Raw genomic sequence first — 19,930 nt, 5'->3', positions numbered from 1 at the left:
TATATAATGATATTAGGTTTTCCCCTTTTTTTCTGGCAACAAAATAGGTGTTAAGATGTTAAAACACCAAACTGAAACCTTTTGCAAGGAATAATGTCTGCATTAACCAAAAAGCTTGTGGTCATAATGCGAACACCAGTCTCTGGTGTGGACCAATCAGTTTCAAGGACAATGCATATATTACCAGAGTATGTTTTGTGTTTGCATTCTGACTACAAGCATTGTGGTTAATGCAGACATGATTCTTTGTAGAAGGTTTCAGTTAATTGGTGTTTTAACATCTTAACACCTGTTTTGTTGCCAGAAAAAAGGGGAAACCTATTCTCATATTTTGGCACTGGAAAAGGAGGTCCCATGATGTAGAAATATATAGTTGACATGACTTGGCAGAGTCACAGCCCAGGCATGGAACGCGCCTCAGAGGACGTCCCACCGAGGATATGGAGCAATGAAATCAGCACTTTGTGCAGGTGCTAGGTGGTCATTACATCGCAAAATTGTGAGAGATGGCTACAGCTTGGGGGGGGGGGGGGGGGGGGCTCTATCCAGCCGTGGAATGGCAAATGTTTTAAGACGGCCAGTGCGGGTTGGTGAGGGGCTGCTGGTCAGGACCGGATGTTCGCTGCGGCTGGCAATAAAACTCAGGTCACAGGCTACTGATGACAACGATGAGTGGTTATTAAAAAAAAAAAAACCAAGCTCAACTGGTTTGCAAAGTCTTCCGTGTACAGCTGCAAACAGTTGTGTCTTTTTTTACTTGGCATTGCAAAAGACTTTGGAGCCAAGAGACCAGAGAGGCAATTTCGTGCAAACCGTTAACGCTCGCACTGTGCCGAGGCCGCTGGCTGCATGGTGTTTCCGACCCAGGGGGCATCCTGCTGCTGCTGCTGCTGCCTTCATTTCCACACGGCAACATTTCTAGGTCGTGTGCTCCTAAGGTTAGGAAGCACACAGGCTGCGAGGTGAAGGCTCTGCCTTGCACGTTCATTACCAACCTTCGTCACGGAGGCCCACAAGGCGCACAGCCGCGCATTTCGATGAATAACGCTGCGCGCCATGGGTCGTTTCCACAGGCTTTGTGCTGTACAGCTCTCCGACGTGTTTTTTTTTTCCGGTTGTACCGCGTGCTGGTGTAAGGCATGAAGGTCTGACGTTTCATGAACTGCATTTAGTTTCCTGAACAAGCTCGCAACACGTGGAGCAAAACTCCGGACGTCGTGCCGAATAACGGACGGACGTCACAATCCTCCAAATCACGTCTGAGAGCTCCATGATATATCTTTTTAAGTTTTTAAAACAGTGGGCGATATGTTTTTAGTTTATACGAAAGCATTAATGAATGTTCGAATACAACAAAGAAGGGAAGCATGGCAAAATTTTGGCAAAGAGGAAACGTCCACTCTGCTTTGTTTCCGAGGTCTTGTTTGGCAACACAGCAGGGGCAGCCTCATCGTCACTCTCGACCTGGAGAGGCTCATATTGACTACCGAGCTACAACAAACCACACCGAGCCACTCTGAGCCACACCGAGCCACATCGAGTTACACAACCACAAGGTCCACATGAACTTATGTTCACCTACTCTTTGTTTTTTTCGGTAAAGTCACGTAGGTAAAAAAAATCAATAAAATAAATGAAAACAACTACATTTATTTTATTTTATTTTTTAGCTACGTGACTTTACCGAAAAAACCAAAGAGTATGAATCCTTGCAGTAACGAAAGCTTCAAATCTAGAATTATGTTCACCTCTTAAGTCGCAATTGTCCACCACGAAGACAAAACATCATGAGCGCATCTTACACTGGTACCACATTAGATATTGAAGTACATCTAAATAATGTTATTCGTGATACTAACTGAATGTGTAAATATTGCAAGATTTAATGCAAGTTGTTATTTATATAAATGGCATATAATTAATTTCGAATTCAATACTTTCCAATTTTTCAATAGATTCAAATTTCCATTTTAGTTGGCCAAACTTTGCATCTCTAGGCAAGGTGATGCCAACCCAAATACGGGTGCAATGCAAACGCAAACAATTAATGAACATCGACATTACACATTTTGCAGTAGATACGGCTTGACTAAAACGCATTTTTACTTAAAATAATTTGCAAGATCAAAAAAAGGTCAAGCAGAAGAAATGTGTTTTTTCTCTCTTTCAAAACCAAACCGTGGATAATATAATCCATGACCATACTGAATTTTCGAAGTAAAATCACCGTCACAAAAGCTTGAAATGTACGGAAAATTTTGCGAGGAAGAAAAACAATGCAATGGAAAGAACAACAATAGCAATAACAAACAAAACCCACACTGGACACAAACGCGTGCAAGAGCCCGTTTGATTTCTGGCTCATTTCGACGTTTAGTGCGTCAGTCGGCGAGTAATTGGAGCCAAGGGCGACTGGACACGCTGTGCCACTAACACGCGAGGACTCGGCGGGACGAGGGATTTTTGTTGTTCTGTGCACGGAGGCAAGAGCCACCGTGGCGGCGTTAACGTGACTCGATTTGCTCGCAAAGCCGAGTCGGCCTCGTTCCTGTCACGACTGGCGCTGTCGGTCTCACCCACGCCGTCCAAGGGTGGCGACGGCAGCGCTAATAGATTTGCAGATAGTGATGGTTGGAAGGCCCAGCGATTGTTAAACCACCTTCTGTTGTGCTGTGCCGCGTCTGTGGAATGCCTTGCCCATCGGTGTTGTCCGCGATTCGGAGGCCACAGCACGTGGCGTGTGGCCAAAACCCGTCTCAACGCGTGTTCATTCTTTCTCACTTTGGGCTCTCTTCATTCGCTCCTATACTCTTCAGTTATTCCTCCCCTTGTCAAACAATGTATCCATTCATGTATCCATTTATTTATATTCGTGATGTACATCGTTTTGAGTACCTTGCAGAAAGGTAATTTGTACATTTTTTTTACACAATCTTGAACTATTTAAAAAAAAGTCTGAAGTTACGGTATTAGTCGTGCAATGAAGCACTTAAAAGGTGGGTCACGTGAAGGCCACAATCTCTGGACCCTACTCGCCAAATGCTAGAATTCGATTATTGTTGTTATCTGAACTGCTTGAACATTTAAAAGTTAAAACAGAACGTGTTTCATCATACACACTTCAAATATAGTTTATCGCAGTTGGCTGCGTACGGTGCGAAAGAAGTTTAACATACATACAAAATACAAACAAAAACACCGTGTTCTCTTTATAAATGACAAGAATAAGAAACCCTCGTATTTTCTGCAAAGTCTTCGATATAGTTTTTTGTCTGATTGAGAATAATGAATGGCAATGCTCAGCATTAACATGTGCTCGTCTGCGAATGTTGCAACAACAACAACAGAAAAGATTTGGACCAGTAAGCGGTTCACGGAAGGAATGTGAACAAAAATTCACCCTTGGAAAGTTGTTTGCGAGGCTAAAGCGTCCGAGGATGGCCGTTTAAACAACCTTCCCACGAATGCCAGTGCATTTTTCCCTTGCGAATGAAATGCCCTGCTATTTTTGTTAATGCTATGCAGGCATTGATGTATGTAAATAACGTGACCCCATTTCACCAGCAGCATCTCACTGCACAGGAGATACCCCCCCCCCCATACATTATACATCACGCTACAGAACAGATCCTGCAGAAATTATTAAACTACAATTGACAGAAAAATAACAAGTCAATAAACACATAATCACACCACGTTGCCATGAGTGAGGCACACGTCCACTGAAATAGAAGCATGTGCGCCTTAATGGGAATGTAATATTCCACAAGACATTTTTAAGTACAGTACTGCATTATACTGTACGCCTGGGATGGAATCTCCCGGAATATAATGCTCTCAATCTCATCACATCTTGGCAGCTAAAGCGGGATTCAGCTCGGAAGGCACTTAGGTGGGCGACCACCAAGCATCAAAGGTGTTGCAGGCTGCTTGGGGGCTACGTCGTCAGCAGAGGGGATTGCGGGAAAATCCAGTGTTATACTGTACGTCTATGCTCTGACGCCTATGCCTCCCCCACATTCACAAACCCGCACTGCCCAGCGAGGTGAAGCGCACGGTTCAATACCCCCACGACCCACCCGGCGTGGGGGAGACCTTCATCCAGCAGTGGATTGACAAGAGGCAGCCGAATGAAAGACGCCGCCAGACGAGGAGGCCTCAACCTACGACAGGAATCGCCCATTCGCTTCGTTTCCTGTCCGCGCTTGTCGACGAGCTGAGCTGAGCGCGCTTGCTCTTGCGTTTGCGCGGCCTCTCGAAATGCCACGGGGCTGTCAGATCTCACCAGCCGCGCCGCCGTCATCTCCCGGCGGCAGTCGCCGGCAGGGTTCAAACCTCCCGAGCGCCTGCCCCGCGCGAACCCTGCACAGGCGTCGTGCTGAAAAAAAATTGCTATGGGCAATTTTTGCTTTTTTTTTACGGCGGCAATTAATAGCGGGGCAGAAGTAGAACTGCACGGGGAGACACAACAAGACTATTTCCCGCACGCATGCAGTGGAAAACGATGAATTCTGTGTTATCAATGGGCACGCTTTACCCCTGCAACAGCAGCAGCAGCCTGCCTGGCTTCTGTCGGCTGTCACCGCCGAGCCAGTAATCGGCAGCGGCTCCTCCGATTAGCGCCGCAACCTCCGATTAGTGCAGGTTGGCTGCGCGCGGTGCGAAAGAAGTTCAACGTACATACATATAACCATCGTTTCGTGGGGATAAAAACAAAACCTGTTTCAAGAGAGGAATTATAAAATATATTTCTTGTTCAATGTGAACAATGTTCTCTCGGTCATGTCAATTGCCATTCATTGTATAAGGTTTTCGCGGTTCTATACGCGGGAGAACGTCGGACGTATTTGTTAAGAAAATATGCGAGACAACCAGAAAACATTGGAGAGGAAAGAAAAACATGTTTTATTTTTATTTTATTTAACGAATGTTTGATACATTTTTATTGCCTAGCATATTATGTGTGAGTGGCATTGGAATAGTTAAATTCCTCTCTCAAGAGGTGTGTACCCTCCACCATGCCACACTGGCATAATGGGTCGTAAGAGATTGCAGACCCACACTTTATTCTCACCACACAGTTGCTGAACTATTGAGTGTGCAGGCTGTGCAACTGCACCTGGACCCACTGGCCAGAGGGCGCCATAATTTGGGTTACAAAGAGGGGGAAAGGCGGGCAGGAGGGCCCATTTCACTCCGCGCACCAGGGCCATGGCAAACAACCACGGCACTCCCACCACAAATGGTAAAGTGACCCACGTACTACTATCGTGTTGCACCACTTCATTGCTTTGCAGATGAGCACATTTGCGAATGCAGAAACTCGCCCAAGGTTTTCCACTGGACACGAACTCATGTGATATTGAGACCACAGGTCTTTGTGTAAAAAAAAAAAACCATTAACTCACGTAATGGTGTTCTCACCTCAGAGAACACATTAATACAATGAACGGAATGTTCTCCCACTGAGGGTGCAGGCTGCACCGCACAATCGCGGCGCGCCTTGTAAAACCAGGCCACACGTACGATGCCATATGAACAGCTCCGCCGCAGCTCCACGCGTATTATGTAAACACATCCCGTGCGCTACACGAAGGAGGAGGGGGGGGTACGCTGCTCTCAAACACGTAGCAACACCCCCATCCCAGGAGGAACTGCCCTGCACCCCCGACACGAAGCAGAGACCCGAGAAGGGTCATGTATGTCAGTGGCCAGTGGGCTGTATTCACAAGCACGCCACTGGCGTATAAAGGAGGCGTCATGATGTCAAACAATATTGACATCACCGAGTTCCATCAACAGTGATTACGGCTGCAAGCACTCGACATCAGAACTACTGCTGCTACTCACATCGCCTTACATCAGCCGTGTCTGTCTGGGACAGTGGTCCGGCAACACATACATCCGAGCCTGGTACATCACATCCAGCATGCCTCTCTCACTGTGGCTGTGTTTACTCGTCACGCGCCTCCTTCCAGTTCATCGACGAACGGGAAAATAATGAAGTTAGAAATTATGCCCTGGCTATGAATACGGTCACTACTGCTAATGATGGCAATTTTATCAGCCAATTAATTTCTGAGGAGTCTACCAAAGCTTGACAAGCAGGTCCTTGGTTAAACATTTCAAAGATAATGAACACAACTGATAACTGCTTTGCAAAATAATGAATTTTATTGATTAAATGACTCGTCTCCGCCGAATGCCCTGGTCGCTTCGCGTACAAACGCGCTGGAAGAGCAAAAACCCCCCAAGAGGCGGCAGGAGGAACGCGATTGATCCGCCGCTCGGTGCGCATGAATTACTCCTCGGACTCCGACTGTGAAATGCGCCTGGCCAAATTATAGATCAATTTAACGGCTTGCTGCATCAAAAAAAAAAAACGACCCTATAACCAATAGCGAATGATACGTGCCGAGAAGAACTCGCATTTTATCCAGGGATAATTTTTGAACGTCCCCACCCTAAGCTTTGCTATCGACGCCAGTGTGGCTGGAATGGAGCGGTCATCCCCGCACCGAGCGCACGTGCCTGCACGACTCTCATTGACGCGAACATTACACATGACACAACTCCAGCCCGGTCCCGAGTCCATTTATATTCTGCCGACCTTGTTACAGCAACAACCCAATCTCACGGGGCAAATAAATGGCTTGATTCGCTCAGGCACAATTCACCTTTATGCATGGGGCAGGGCAGCGAGCCTGACGAGCCGATACGGGAGGCACTCTCGCTCGGACACCTTCACGAACTGAACGCGGCGCAAGTGGTCAATGACGCCGAACGTGAACGCGCATCAGGGCCACAGAGGTACAGCTCGCCTGCTGCACAGTGTCTCCAGTTCCCTGCCGCAATAGAATGAATCACTGCTGTCCCACATTGTAAAGCCACGTCTATGAATTCCTGCTCGTGCCGTGTCGGTCGCGGGGGGTGGGGGGAGGGGGGTCTTTCTTGGTTATTTCACCACGATGGTCAAAGCGGGTTGGCGAAAGCCGTCGCTCGCAAGCGACGTAGCCCACGGCAGGGAACTGAACATAGGTGTCTGGCTTCGTAGGGCAGCGCGCAAACCCACTGCGCCCCAAAGCCTCTGCCTGATCAATAATATAAATTCACCTCGATTTGATTTGTTTTACAGGTTTAGGCTCACTCGGCTCAAGCGTCTCTCGGCGAGCACTGTGAATCCTAAGTAACAATAAACAGATGCAATAAATATAGAGCACGCGCAAGGATCGGCCTCCTCGGGGCAAGCTCCATGGCAACCCGGCCGGCGCCCCCGCGGCCGCCGGCGCCCCGGCGAGCGCCGATCTCCCCACACCCTCGCGCCGCGCACGCACGAACGCACGCACGAACGCACGAACGCACGTACGCACCATTAATCCATCCACATACATACCGGGGGGGGGTGGAATCTCTCGGTGGCTTTCCACCATGGCCACCGCCCGTGCGCCCACCACCATAAACAATTAGCCGCAGCGCTGCGAGTGAGCGAGCGGGCGGGCGGGCGGGCGGGCTTACACGCAGATGTTTTACGGTGACAACGAGCATGGGAATACACGGAGCATTCGCATCCTCGGAGATCTGTTTGTGTGTGTGTGTGTGCACGCGAGTGTGACTGCTGGGGAGCGGTGGTGTGGTGGTTATGCGCGCTGCGCTATGAACCCGGCGACCCAAGTTCGATTCCCGCTTACGGCCAACCCCAGTGACGAATATTTGAACCGGTCCTGGACCTCCCCTAGGTCAACTCCGCCTTGATGTGGTTTGTAAAATTTGCCACTAGGGAGACAAAGGCGGCCGGGCGTGGTGCTGGCCACCCACCCCCTCGTGTGCCGTGCGAACCTTCATAGCTGTTCGCTGACAGCACTTGCCCCAAAAGTCTCTTGAGGCTATAAGGGAGATCTTTGTCTTGTGACTGGAGGTGCAGTGGTTTGCGGGGGCGAGCGGTAGTGTTGCGGGTCACGCACTGCGCTACGACCCTGGCGACCCGAGTTCAATTCCCACTCACGGCCAACACCAGTGACATTGATCTGAATTGGTCCTGGGTTTCCCCTAGGTCGTCGATTCAGCCTCAAATTAATACCCAATGCGGCGTGTAAACATCGCCATTAGGGAGACAAAGGCGGCCGGGCGTGATCCCGGCCACATCACCGCCTCGCGTGCCCTACCACTCTTCGTAGGTGCTTGCGAACAGCACTTGCCCCAACAGTCTATTAAGGCTATGACGGGGCTTCTTTGTTTCTGCAGTGGTTCTCGCTACAAACTGGTCGACCCGAGTTCACATGAGTTCACATCAATGGCGAATGGTGTCTGAACAGGTTCTAGGCCTTCCTATAGGTCGACTGAAATGAGTACCAGATGTAGTGTAAGCACTGCGAATACGAAGATGGCTAAAACACGGTGTTGGCCATACCATCCGCCTATTCACGGTTCGGGATTAGATAGGTGCTCATTAACAGCATTTTCCCCGCCAGTCTATAAAGGTTGTAAGGTGGGCCTTTCATCTTTGCCTTTGTGCGAGTATGCGCGACGTTGCATTCCGTAGATTCCCTTGAAAGCCTAAGACAATTCAGCATGCTCCAGGGTCCATCCGTGACTTGAGGCGGCGCATGGTACACACCTGCTACTGCACTCCAAAGCTCTTAGAATATGATGAGACTGGAATTTTGAGAAGCACCGCACGGCGTCAACCATCAATATTTTCATTTCATTTAGCCGAATGGAGCTGTGTGAGAAGACGTGCATAAATTACGTTTGGGCTTAGGCGTAGAAATTTTCCGACCAAACGTTTACCTGTGAGGATTAAATAAGGTAATTGGAAATATAAACTATTGTAAATAGAGATTAAATTACTTTGTGTTGTAGGGGGAAAAACTACACTCAATTATAGTATCTGATGGTAACTTTGTACCTTCCAATGAAAGCGATGTGCCACCACATGAATAAAACAGGAGGCGTTCTCTGGACGCTGTACGTCAAACCTCTTTCAATGGATTAGCTTATATAGTACTTTCCATTACTCAAAAAAACAGACATGCTCGGCTTGATTAAGTAATTGTCATTTGAAGCGACTCCATGCCATGTGTGATCAAAACACACATCCGTCTAATCAAACTTTTCATTATTACGTTCCCAATAAGGTTGCCTGCGCTGGGTTTTATTACCGAATTTTGTTTGAATATCAGCGCATTTAATATACGTTAACAAACATGGCAGGGAGACCACGTATCGTGTGCGGACATGAGGCACACACAGAATGACCCTGTGACTCCAGGCCCACTCGGCGGTTCGCAAAGTGCCCGCTACGCTAAAAGAAAAAAGTGGATTTCTTTGACACGGTTCGATACTTCGAATTGATTTAAACCCTCCATTATTTTGCCAGACTACCATTAAAAGGAAATAAAAAATATATATATATAGCCACTAACGTCCTATATGCACTCACACGGTTGCAGGAGGTACTGTTGCAATTTCATTAATTTTTTTTCAAATATATATTTGATCAAACTTAATTTGCAAATTGTAGATAATCGATGCTCGACTAGTTGAGATCAATTGGTCAAGAAAACGCCATTAAACTTATCAGAAGCCTCCTGGTAGAAATGAGGCTGGTGAATAATTACTATAAAAGTTATACATTATGGTAATGCTAAACACTCATTAATGGTAGCAGCCAAACATCATAATGGAGGATCCTCCTGTAAAAAAAAGTCTAAAGATCCAGGGATATTTCCCTGACGAAATAATTGAAATAGACAAGAAAAATGACGGCAAGCACACTCGCCTAACAAGAGCCTTTATACGTTCCCGATAAACAATTTAACTCTTTACACCGTTGTTCATCCAAGTGTATCGTCCCCACTGGCTGTAAGCACTCATTAATGATTTTGCAACAATTATTGTCCCTTTAAAAGGCAAAGGTGCAGCCCTGCAATTGTATTCAATGATTATAAATGTGCAAGCATAGATTGAGTTGAACATAACTGCATGTACCCCATGTGTGCGTGCATTTTTTATGTTTGTGCGTCACACACACATTATCATCGCTTAAATAAGATGCTTTAAAATACAAAAAGCCTACTTAAACATAAAACTGATATGTTTATGGAATGGTGTGAGCTGTGGCATGAGCAAAGACAAGCTGCCTGGCATGAGTGGCAAGGTGAAGAGGGCAAGTAATTTATGTCCGAATGACGAGCGGAGACAGCTCACCTTCACGACTTGCCCAGAGAAGCCACTTCTGACCTCAATTAGATTTAATGCCTCATTCCCGGCGTGCTGCAGGAGACGTAAAAGAAAACAAATGCACAAGCACAATTTAAGCACTTGACGTACGAACGCTGACAATTGTTTGACGGGCATTCCCAGCCAGGATAACAGCACAACATCTAGTTTGCAGCACGGAGGTATGGCATTGTCATGAATTTAATTTAAAGGTTCTCAAATATCAAAACATTTGGATTTCATTCGTGAGCCGAACAACGCTGCAAAATCCATTTGTGTCTTCCCCTATTTCATAAAATCAGTGAGAAAGACCCCGGCGCATGCATTGCCACATTTGTCTTGCGATGGTCATGTTTGCTAATTACCGTTGGGCCTTGGACACTGGGATTACTGTATTATCAATAGCGATAATTGCAGCAAACAGGCACCTGGCAAGTCGTCTCTATTTACATTGTCTGCTTCTGATTGCTGTTTGCCCGCCTGCTTCGTTTGCTGGAAATATATCTCCTGGCCAATCTCTTTTCGCGTGCGTGCGGGCGTGCGTGTGTGTATGCACACGCCAACAGGTCGGAATGTCAATTTTCCAGGAGACGAAGCGACATTGCGTCTCCTGTGTCTGCATCTGGCGCTCGTCAAAAAAAGTCTCCCCCTTTACAAAATCAATACACACTTTTTTTTACACTTTTGCCTTCCGATTGCAAGCCACGACAGCTTTAATGCACAGCGACATCATACTAATAACATTACGCAAAGTGCACACGCAAAAAATGTTTGACTAACACACATCAATTATAAATCGTACAAACATAATGTGTAGAATACTAATGGAAGCAAATTGTTCGCCAAATATTTAATATGCACTCAATGAACCGAGAACATTCATTGCGTTTAATTAAAAAAGGGAAATTAGGACATTATTTTATGCTCAAGAATATTAAAAGATTTTGTCTTTTGGAACGAATAAAATGGGTTTATTTTTGCAACTTAATCTTTGTAAAGCCTGCCACCTAGTGTTCATTGACTCATGCTCAGGTAGATACAAACATCTATAATTTTAAAAGTTACCTTTAATAAAAAAAAACCACAATGGGAATGCGGGTTTAATAAAGAATAACATTTTAGCAGCCTCAGCATCACAAGTATAATGCCCTGTCAGTTTGACCAGGCAGTAGTGTAGTGTATGCAGATGCCTAGTCAGATGGGTATGGCATAACATTTGTTGCTATGCTCGATTATTGAACATGTTGTACGTAGCCAACCGTGCTAATCGGAGGCGCAGAAGAAGGACAACAAACTAAACCCAAAACGCAGTTCTAAAGAAATTAGTTTTCAATCTAGATTTAAAAATGCATAGCTCCAGTGGCTTCTTCATTTCGGAAGAGCATTCCAGACGGCCACAGAAGCGCATCTAAAAACGCGCAATGGGGTAACCATCTTTTTTCGATGGCTAGTCAAAACCTGCTGCGAGGATGACCGGAGTTCGCATGATGGTTTATGCTCCTTTACAAGATCAGCAAGGTGGTTCATTTGTGGCAAGCACTTTGTGTGTAATGAGTTGCGACCTTATAAAGTATTCGTGAACGTTGTCGATAATGTTGCCGAAAATTGAGGATACATTACATGTGTTCATTCAATAAATTATCGAATATCAAAAATGTATAAATAATCAAACATCATTCCACAGATGGTTTATTTTCACTGGCGTGCAATTGGATGAGAGGTAACATTATGAATATCGGTTGGAGTTGGTTCCGATGGGGGGAGGGGGGCCACTGGGCTTGGGTAGAGAAGGGCAGTTTGCAAGCCAGACAGGACAGTTGCTCCTCTACTGCCCACATCCATCATCCTTCTGCTCCAGCAGCCGCAACTGTGGGCACGGCACCAGCTTAATAGCAAGCTGTAAGTCTGCCAAATAATTTAATAGTTGTGGTGGGATCAATTGGCATAGTTGACAGCTTTTCTTTTTCCTGCGGCTTCATTTGTTAAACTGCAGATGGTGGACACAGGTGGAGTGGCGACTCGGCAAGGATCACGGGGCAGACACTTTCCGGAACCCCACAGCGTCAGCTCACAGGCGGAGGAGGTGCCACCGCGGATTTTGTGCCTCAGCGAGGGACCCCGCAGTCTTAAGCTGTGGTGGCGATAGCATGCCGAGCTGTGCACCCGGTGAGGTGAACATGTGTTTGCTGGATGCGTATTTGCTGGATATGTATGAGTTGAGGGTATGGGGGACAGGGCTGGTGTCGTGGATGCTGATGGTGGTTGTTGTTCTATTGTCATTGGTTTTTTTTCTCACTGGAGGGGTAATGCGTGGGGCATCACACGAGAACCTGGCGAGAGTGGGACTCAAACCCTGAAGTGTCTCTTCCAGTGCCGGTTCGTTGCATCTCCACGTTTTAGCACACTCTGGTCGTACCGCACCATAAGTCGCACAAGTTTAACAATTGAGCCAAATTTGGCCGTGGAACTCACTCCGAGGTGTGAGCCCACCCCTAGCATGCGTGCCACTCTGGAAGCCAGCTTTACACTTCGAATATCCGAATCTCATACCAGTGACCCAGATCCAAGCACAGCCACTGGGCTAACCACGGCTTAGTTTTAGCCGAAGCTGTCTCAGGGCTGAGATCTGGAAATTGTTTCCCTGTCCCCCCACCCCCACCCTTCCCTGCAATTCCCACTGTCAGGGGTTAGACAGTGGGGTCCAGGGGGTACGGGCTTGGAGGGACCCTGGGCAAGATTCCTTGAGAAATGAAGTCCTGGTGCTAACTCAGCACCCGACAGGCTGGCTCAGCCGCGATCGATGAAGAAAACTTTACTCCAAGCAGGTCCACGTGTACACCCAATAAAAGGGCGCACACCACGCATCAGCATCTACCCTTGCATTCTAAACAAATAGTGGATGTTTTAATCTGTGCTCTTTATCAAAGACAACTGAAATATTTTAATAATAATTTACATCCCTGTCAATTATTGCGCGACGAAGGCCTCATTAGTAGAATACTAAAGACATTTTCTCGTAACATTTTCCATTAAATTATCATAATTGCTTGAAATCTAAACTTTGATTTAAAGTAAACATTGCTGTATACACAGTTTTAAATGTATACAGCCATACTGGAAAGCAAACACTGAGTTTGCACTCAGAGCAAATCAAAGCAGAGCTGCACCCAGCGGCATGAAGTGTTATTCGTTGAGAGGGTGGCTGGTCAGACCAAACCCCTACTCCCAGAACACCCATCCATCGACGGTGCTTCAGCGCATGAGGGGTCAATTACTCAAGAACTCTCCTCCGCCTTGTCGCCTCCCCTTGATCACAGCCGTGCTTGTGGGAACCCCACGCTGTGAAGGCATGGGGGGGGGGGGGGCTGCATCTCTGCGAACTCGCCACCTCTGTGCCGAACTAGTGGGCTCACTGACGAGTGGTGGGACACACACCTCGACTGAGTGCGCATTACGCCAGGGTGCCGGTAGGAACTGAAATACGGTTGGGAACGGAAATAAAACCAGAAGCACAAAACCTGCACAGGGTTGCACTCCGGGGGCGAGATATTGTATGCTTTCACTGTCTCTCGTCAGGTTATATAAATGTACTGTTACATAAACACTTACATTATTTACTCCGGTTTATATCGGGATAAAAAGACTCTCAGTCAACATGTAAAATGTGATTTTTTTATCTCCGAATGTTAATCCATTTGTATATCACTTAACATTCATAAATCACGATGCAGCAGCTACATATGCAATACTTTATAGGAAGAATAGAGCCACCACGTCAAACGGCACAGTGGTGTATCAAGACACCTTTGAAATTCCACTCACAGAGATGGTCTATTTGTCTGTTGCGTAACTTACCACAGCAAACGCATGAAATATTGGTTTTAGATTTGTGCACGTGACAATCAACGGCCGGTAGATGGTGTGGGGGTAATGAAAGCATTCGGCTCACCTGCTCCAGCAGAGAGCTGCCAGCATGCCACCTGCGAGCCCAGGCCGGTGGCTGGGCACAGGGCGAAAACCCATCCTGTGGCCCAGAAACAGAATCAGAATATGTAGTTATAGTGGAAGAAACCGATGAGCTAATTAATGCTCTTTTTCACAGACGTCCAGTTGGGGCGAGTCAGAACGTTGCAACAAACAATCAATGCAAAAACACGATATGAGTGCAAAGTATAGGAAAAGTAAGCAAATCACGAAAGAAATATACAAATAAATTAAGTTATTTGAGCAGGTAAAGCCCACTCAGTTATTAACTTATTTTTCAGAAGCGACCTGGCCACAAATGATAGCTCAACGAATTGGTTTATGACGTGGAAATTGATAGCAGCAGCAGAGTGGTTTTGCCGCATGTTCCTGCAGTACCCTCAATACGCATAGATACCTAAGCAAGCTACATCTAAATGTGTAGCAAACTTAATTTGTCCATCTCAGAGACCATCTGACACGGCGGAAACTTAATTGTCCAAACAGACCTGGAGCAACCAAGCAGCTATTGTATTGATGATGGGCTATGTGTAACTATATGACCTTTGATCTTTGTCAACAAAAACCTCAATATATTTTCGACATGCTATTTTTATGTTTTTTTAATACATTCTCGATTATCTTCCTATCCCTCAATTTTATTTTATGTTGAGAGTTGCATATATTGTGGGTTACAACTGGCATGTGTGGCCTCTTTATGGGTAGTAATAGAAACAGATCCACATCGATTATCTCAACGAGATGTTGGTTGCACTGGCGCTCCAAGGGAATTATGCCCGCAGGCACACTGATAGCATACATGTTTGACTTAGAGCTGTTTCAACAAAGTTTCAGTAGTTTTGTTGAGCGATACTACTTTTACAGTAACGATATGACGCGTGAATGTCATCGAAAATGATTGCACACCCTCGATTCCAAAATACAAGTGTCGGAACGTATGGACACTTTTGAAAATTACTCCACATTCTAGTCGATTTACTGCAAGCGTCACTCTTTTCAGTCACTCGCGGTTGGCAGGAAAACTTAGAGCTGTACAGGGACTACGATGTTTAATGAAGTTTTACATCACCGTACAGCGTCGAGAAAGTTGTTTTGCCAAGCATTATATACACGATATCGTGCTTTTTAAATATTAAACGTTAAATGTAAAAATGCTACTTGTATTTTACCGTAAGATTTGTTAAATGTCTTATTGACGTCTCTATTCTCAACTTTACCAAAAAACACCACAATAAATCGTGTTTAATCAATGGCAGTTTCTCGACTGTAGTTACACAAATGCTGAGTACTGCCTGGAGCTAAATTCACACTTAATTACGTGCACCCTGGCAACGGACGCGCCGCGGCATGCCGTCACCTGGGGCAGTGAATTTTCACTTTTTATTATACAAAAAAAACATATGTCAAGGTCTAACATCTCAGCACCAATGGCCCCCTGGCCAAACCTCCCCCGCCCCACGCGTCTCCCAAACACTCGATGTATCGGCATGCACGACGTAGGGTTGAAGGTGAGTGAGGATGTCCGCAATTCTAGGTATGGCCACTTACCATTATCACCACACCTGGAGTCTCGCAGTGACTGAGCCGCGCTCTCGGAGTTGAGGCTCACGTTCTGCAAGTCCCCGAAAATGTCAACATTGCCACCACGGGCCCGCTCACTCACTCCACGCTCTTCTGCTGGACGTGCACAGAAAAAAAAGTTATTAAAGCACACGTTTGGCTTCTCCCACAACGCACGGGCAAACCGTGAGCGAGCCAACAACTAGAGTTGGTCACAAAGCGTGAAGTGTCCTGGCGCTTGCGTTCCGAACAAAGAGTGTTCTGTGACCAGGGGTGGCTTTGTACGCAATGCACCAGGCAACCAATGAACACTCCCTCTTAACAACAAGAAATTACACAGTCATTCAGAGTAATTGTAATGCTTTCCAATGTCACGTACGACATACACTCATTGTATGCGATTTAAATATTTACAATGTACAGCATTTGAACAAAAAACAAGTAAAACAACTTTTAATGTGGGGAGGGGGGGGTTAAAGCCATATCACTGTGCACGCTATTTGAGTGTTCAATAACAACTGCTTACGCTTGAAATTCCTTAAACAACCGAGTCGATGTATCTGGTCGTTCGTCTCGTCTTCTTCAGCACAGTCCTCCTGAAATCAAAAAAGCACCCACGACGGGTTGACAAGAAGATCCGAGGAGAGCACAGAGACCCACGACAATGGCTCTTCTTCCACGTGGAGCTGCAGCGGACAAGAGCCACGGAGAGAATCTCTCCCCGCAGAGGACACGGATATGCGGGGGGACTCTCGAGTGGGCTGGGAATAGATAGAATCGAGGTGGGACTTGTCCACAGTGTACCGAGCCACTGGGGCGGGTTGTGACGGGGTGGGAGTAGAACTACGGACCACGTGAATAGGGTAGGGGGAATGTCCTGGAAGCCTGCTGTGGGTTGAGTATGGGAGACATCTAGAGCTGGGATATCCAATTATTTATAACATCAATTTACTCGACGTGTTTCGAAAAAAAGTCTCACCTCTGTTTCCAATGTGTGCCAGCCACGTCACGCTTGGCGTGCCGAGGTAATCCACCCAAAAAAATATTGATGAATAATTTTAGTCGGTCAATTGGCTTAGTACATTCGTTTGCTTAATCGATTAATTGAATAGACCCAGCCTTAGGAGGTATTCGGCGAACGTGTGGAAAGAGTCGGGGCGAAGTACCAGGCAGTGGTCCCAAAACATGCACCAGATCACAAATGTCGAATTGTAACCCCTTGGCCACACCGAGGACAAGGCTATCGCTCTTGCTCGTGACAATCAAATGAGATCAACGTCGCACCGCACTTCACGCATGAAGTGGGATGACTGTCTAAACGCGATCTTCTATGCAGGGTTATGGTTTCAATGGCTATTTTCACTTAGAGTGTCCGCTTCCCGCAGAATGAATGAATAATGTTGTAATTTGCATGACAACACGGCGACACAAGCCCTGATTGCTAAAACCATTGTTTGGGGGGTTGTGATGACAGCACGTTGTCTAGGGCAACGACGCTTTATAATTGGCCTAATTGCAACGTGGCAGAATAACAAGACCCCCACTGGGCTCTCTGCGTATGACTCACTGCGAAGCCTTAATGCGATGTTTGGTAGAAACACAAAAGGCACAAATTGCCTTTAGATTCGTGCAGTCGCGAATACAGTTGCTTTGGTGTGCAATAACGAGAACATTTAAAATTAACATGTACAGTGTGTGCATCGTTTTATTGTGTTATAGGATTACTAATTTAGAAAATTGCAGCGCGTTATGAATGTTAACAATCTAAAACAAATAATATCGTAAAACTATAAAATGTTGGTAAGAATGTAGTGGAGCTATGCAATGCTGTTGATCGCAAATAAGGTTGACTTGTGAACCATATGCATCTTATTAATAACTAGCTTATTTGCCCGTCCTTGGATGGAAGCTGTAATATTTAAGAAAAAATTGAGCGGAGTATAATTCTATCTTGTGTAAATTTAATGCCAGTGAGTCTTGCACGAAAGTATGTCATCAAACACTGCACTGCATTTCACTGTAGCACTGAATTAATGGCAGTGAATCTGCCACAAAACGAAGTCATAAAACACCTTACTTCATGTCACTGGAGCACTGTATATAACTGACCTTCAATTTGTAAAAATTCACTGCTCTAATACTTTATGCTCTTCTGCTTTCGGTTGCTGGGGTTCAAATAAATTGAAATTCGATACAATATCATGAAAATCACCGATAAATGTATATTTTACCATAATGTAGAAGCATAAATTAGACTTACCTTTTGTCTCAAGTGCTGAAGAAATGAATAAAGACACCAAATCCACTTTGTTGCTGCGTATAATTATTTATTAGATTGACTTTCAATAAAGAAACGTGAAACTTAGAGCGAATTTGCGAAAAAATATTTTTCCCACTCATGAATATTAATGACGGGGGGTGTGCGGCATGTGGAGTGACGTCACGCGCGTTACACACAGACATTCTTGGCTCATTATACTAGTATAATAAGAATAGGTTTTACCCTTTCTGGAAATAAAACAGGTGTTAAGATATTCTTGGTTCTTTCGGTAAAGTCACGTAGAAGGGAAACAATAAAATAATAAAAAATATAAAATAAAATTCTCACGACGTTTCGACTGCAACACAAGCAATAATCACCAAAATAAATACTTTTTGCAAGGAATAAAGTCTGCATTAACCACACGTACTTGTGGCAAAACATGCAAACAAACGTGCTCTGATAAAATATGCATTGCCTTCGAAACTGATTGGCCTACATATATTTTTAGAGCATGTTTGTTTGCATGTTTTGTGTTAGAACATCTTAACATCTCTATCATTGCCAAAAAAAGCTAAAACCTATTCTTATTTTTCACACTGTGATACTGGCAAAAATATCCCGTAAACATAGTCACCTTTTTGCCAAAGAGATTAATGTTTTTTTTTTGTTTCCCAAGGCAGTCAAACCGATAAGTATTTTAATTCTCAGAGCTGTTTTGCGTAGCCAAATCACGCGTCCACTTAAATGTGATATCTTTCTTTCAGTCATCAAGGCGAGTGCTGAGAGAACGACTCACTACAATTGAGAGCCCTGTCTGGATTCGAATCCAGGGCTGAGGTGCGAGCTTTGAAAATGACAATCTGAGCGGCAAGAGGATGTGTTCACTTAATATTTTATTTATTTTTACATTTATTTTATTTAAAAAATTGTCCTTGAAAATCTCTCGGGGCATGGAACATCTCGTTTGTAAGGGTGTCCAGAGTGTGATGCACATATACAAAAATGTTAAATATTTAACCTATACAATGTCCGTGTATATAATGAATAGCACACTCATTCAAACACAAGTATAAACAATATTGTAAATTATTAACTTGAGCATATTGCCGGTTCAAATACAATTTATTTTAGCTGTAACAGTTGCAAATGTTGTGTAAGTGTGGTTTAATTTTTTATCTAAGTTTATACTGCCAGCTTAGTCTTCGGCTACTAATCCCAATTAATGCCAATGATGCATACCGTGTCAACCCAAACGGGTTACCCATATTCTAGTGCAGGGAAATTGAGTTTTCCGGTCCATACGGCGTACGGCCGTTTCAATACGGGTAAAAAACATTTGTGTTGTCAATTTGTTTGTGTTTCTCCCTTGTAATGGGACTTTGTAGGATGATGAACGTTGAGACTTATAAGGGTACGGGGTGACCAATAAGGTTTGAATTGGTCTGTAATAAGGTAGGGCACTTAGGGGTTGACAGGCATGATGATGCTTTCAATGACCTCACAACAACAGGTCCATCCATAATGCAATGTGGCAGCAACATTTTATAATTTGACTTTTAATACAAACGAGTTTATTCAGGAATATATGTTTGATCATTGAAGGATTAGTTTGTTTGTCAATAGCTACAAATACATTGTTATTCATATGCCAATTCAAACATTGTATATCAGCAACAAAAATATATATTCCTATTATGCCCAATGATGAAAAGTACAGCCTCCAACTCTTACATTGCCTATCTCTCCGGCCTCGACATTTGTGTGTGCTGCAGAAGGCCCATTGCCCGAAACGTCGCCTTAAATGATTAGGGGTTTTAAACGAATTAATCAAACACCCACGATGGGCGGCGTTTAAAGACGCGTCGCTCGCGAGACAGCCAATCCGGGGCGTCGCTCGCCAGTCAT

General features: G+C 45.1%; 1 protein-coding gene across 6 annotated transcripts in view; it reads right to left on the bottom strand.

The window, feature by feature from the left end:
• The window catches only part of LOC116939761 (uncharacterized), a 77,960-nt gene that overhangs the window by 34,204 nt on the left and 23,826 nt on the right, over nt 1–19,930 (bottom strand). Inside the window, exons 2-5 of one of the 6 annotated variants that reach the window (XM_076065114.1) lie at nt 16,289–16,358; nt 15,751–15,879; nt 14,168–14,242; nt 10,207–10,272 (exon numbers count right to left, since the gene is read on the bottom strand). In XM_076065114.1, the coding sequence (XP_075921229.1) occupies nt 10,207–10,272; nt 14,168–14,242; nt 15,751–15,753 (144 nt within the window). In that variant the 5' untranslated portion in view covers nt 15,754–15,879; nt 16,289–16,358. Of the gene's footprint in view, nt 1–10,206; nt 10,273–14,167; nt 14,243–15,750; nt 16,170–16,288; nt 16,705–19,930 lie in introns of those variants that run through there. The other 5 variants (XM_076065115.1, XM_032948538.2, XM_032948539.2 and 2 more) reach the window with 5 other exon arrangements.

This window comes from Petromyzon marinus, chromosome 6 (assembly GCF_048934315.1).
Source record: "Petromyzon marinus isolate PM22_M1 ecotype Great Lakes invasive population chromosome 6, UKy_Petmar_22M1.pri1.0, whole genome shotgun sequence".
Classification (NCBI taxonomy): Eukaryota; Metazoa; Chordata; class Hyperoartia; order Petromyzontiformes; family Petromyzontidae; genus Petromyzon; species Petromyzon marinus.
The sequence above is the reverse complement of the archived record's forward strand: the minus strand, read 5'-3'. Positions and strand labels throughout refer to the sequence as shown.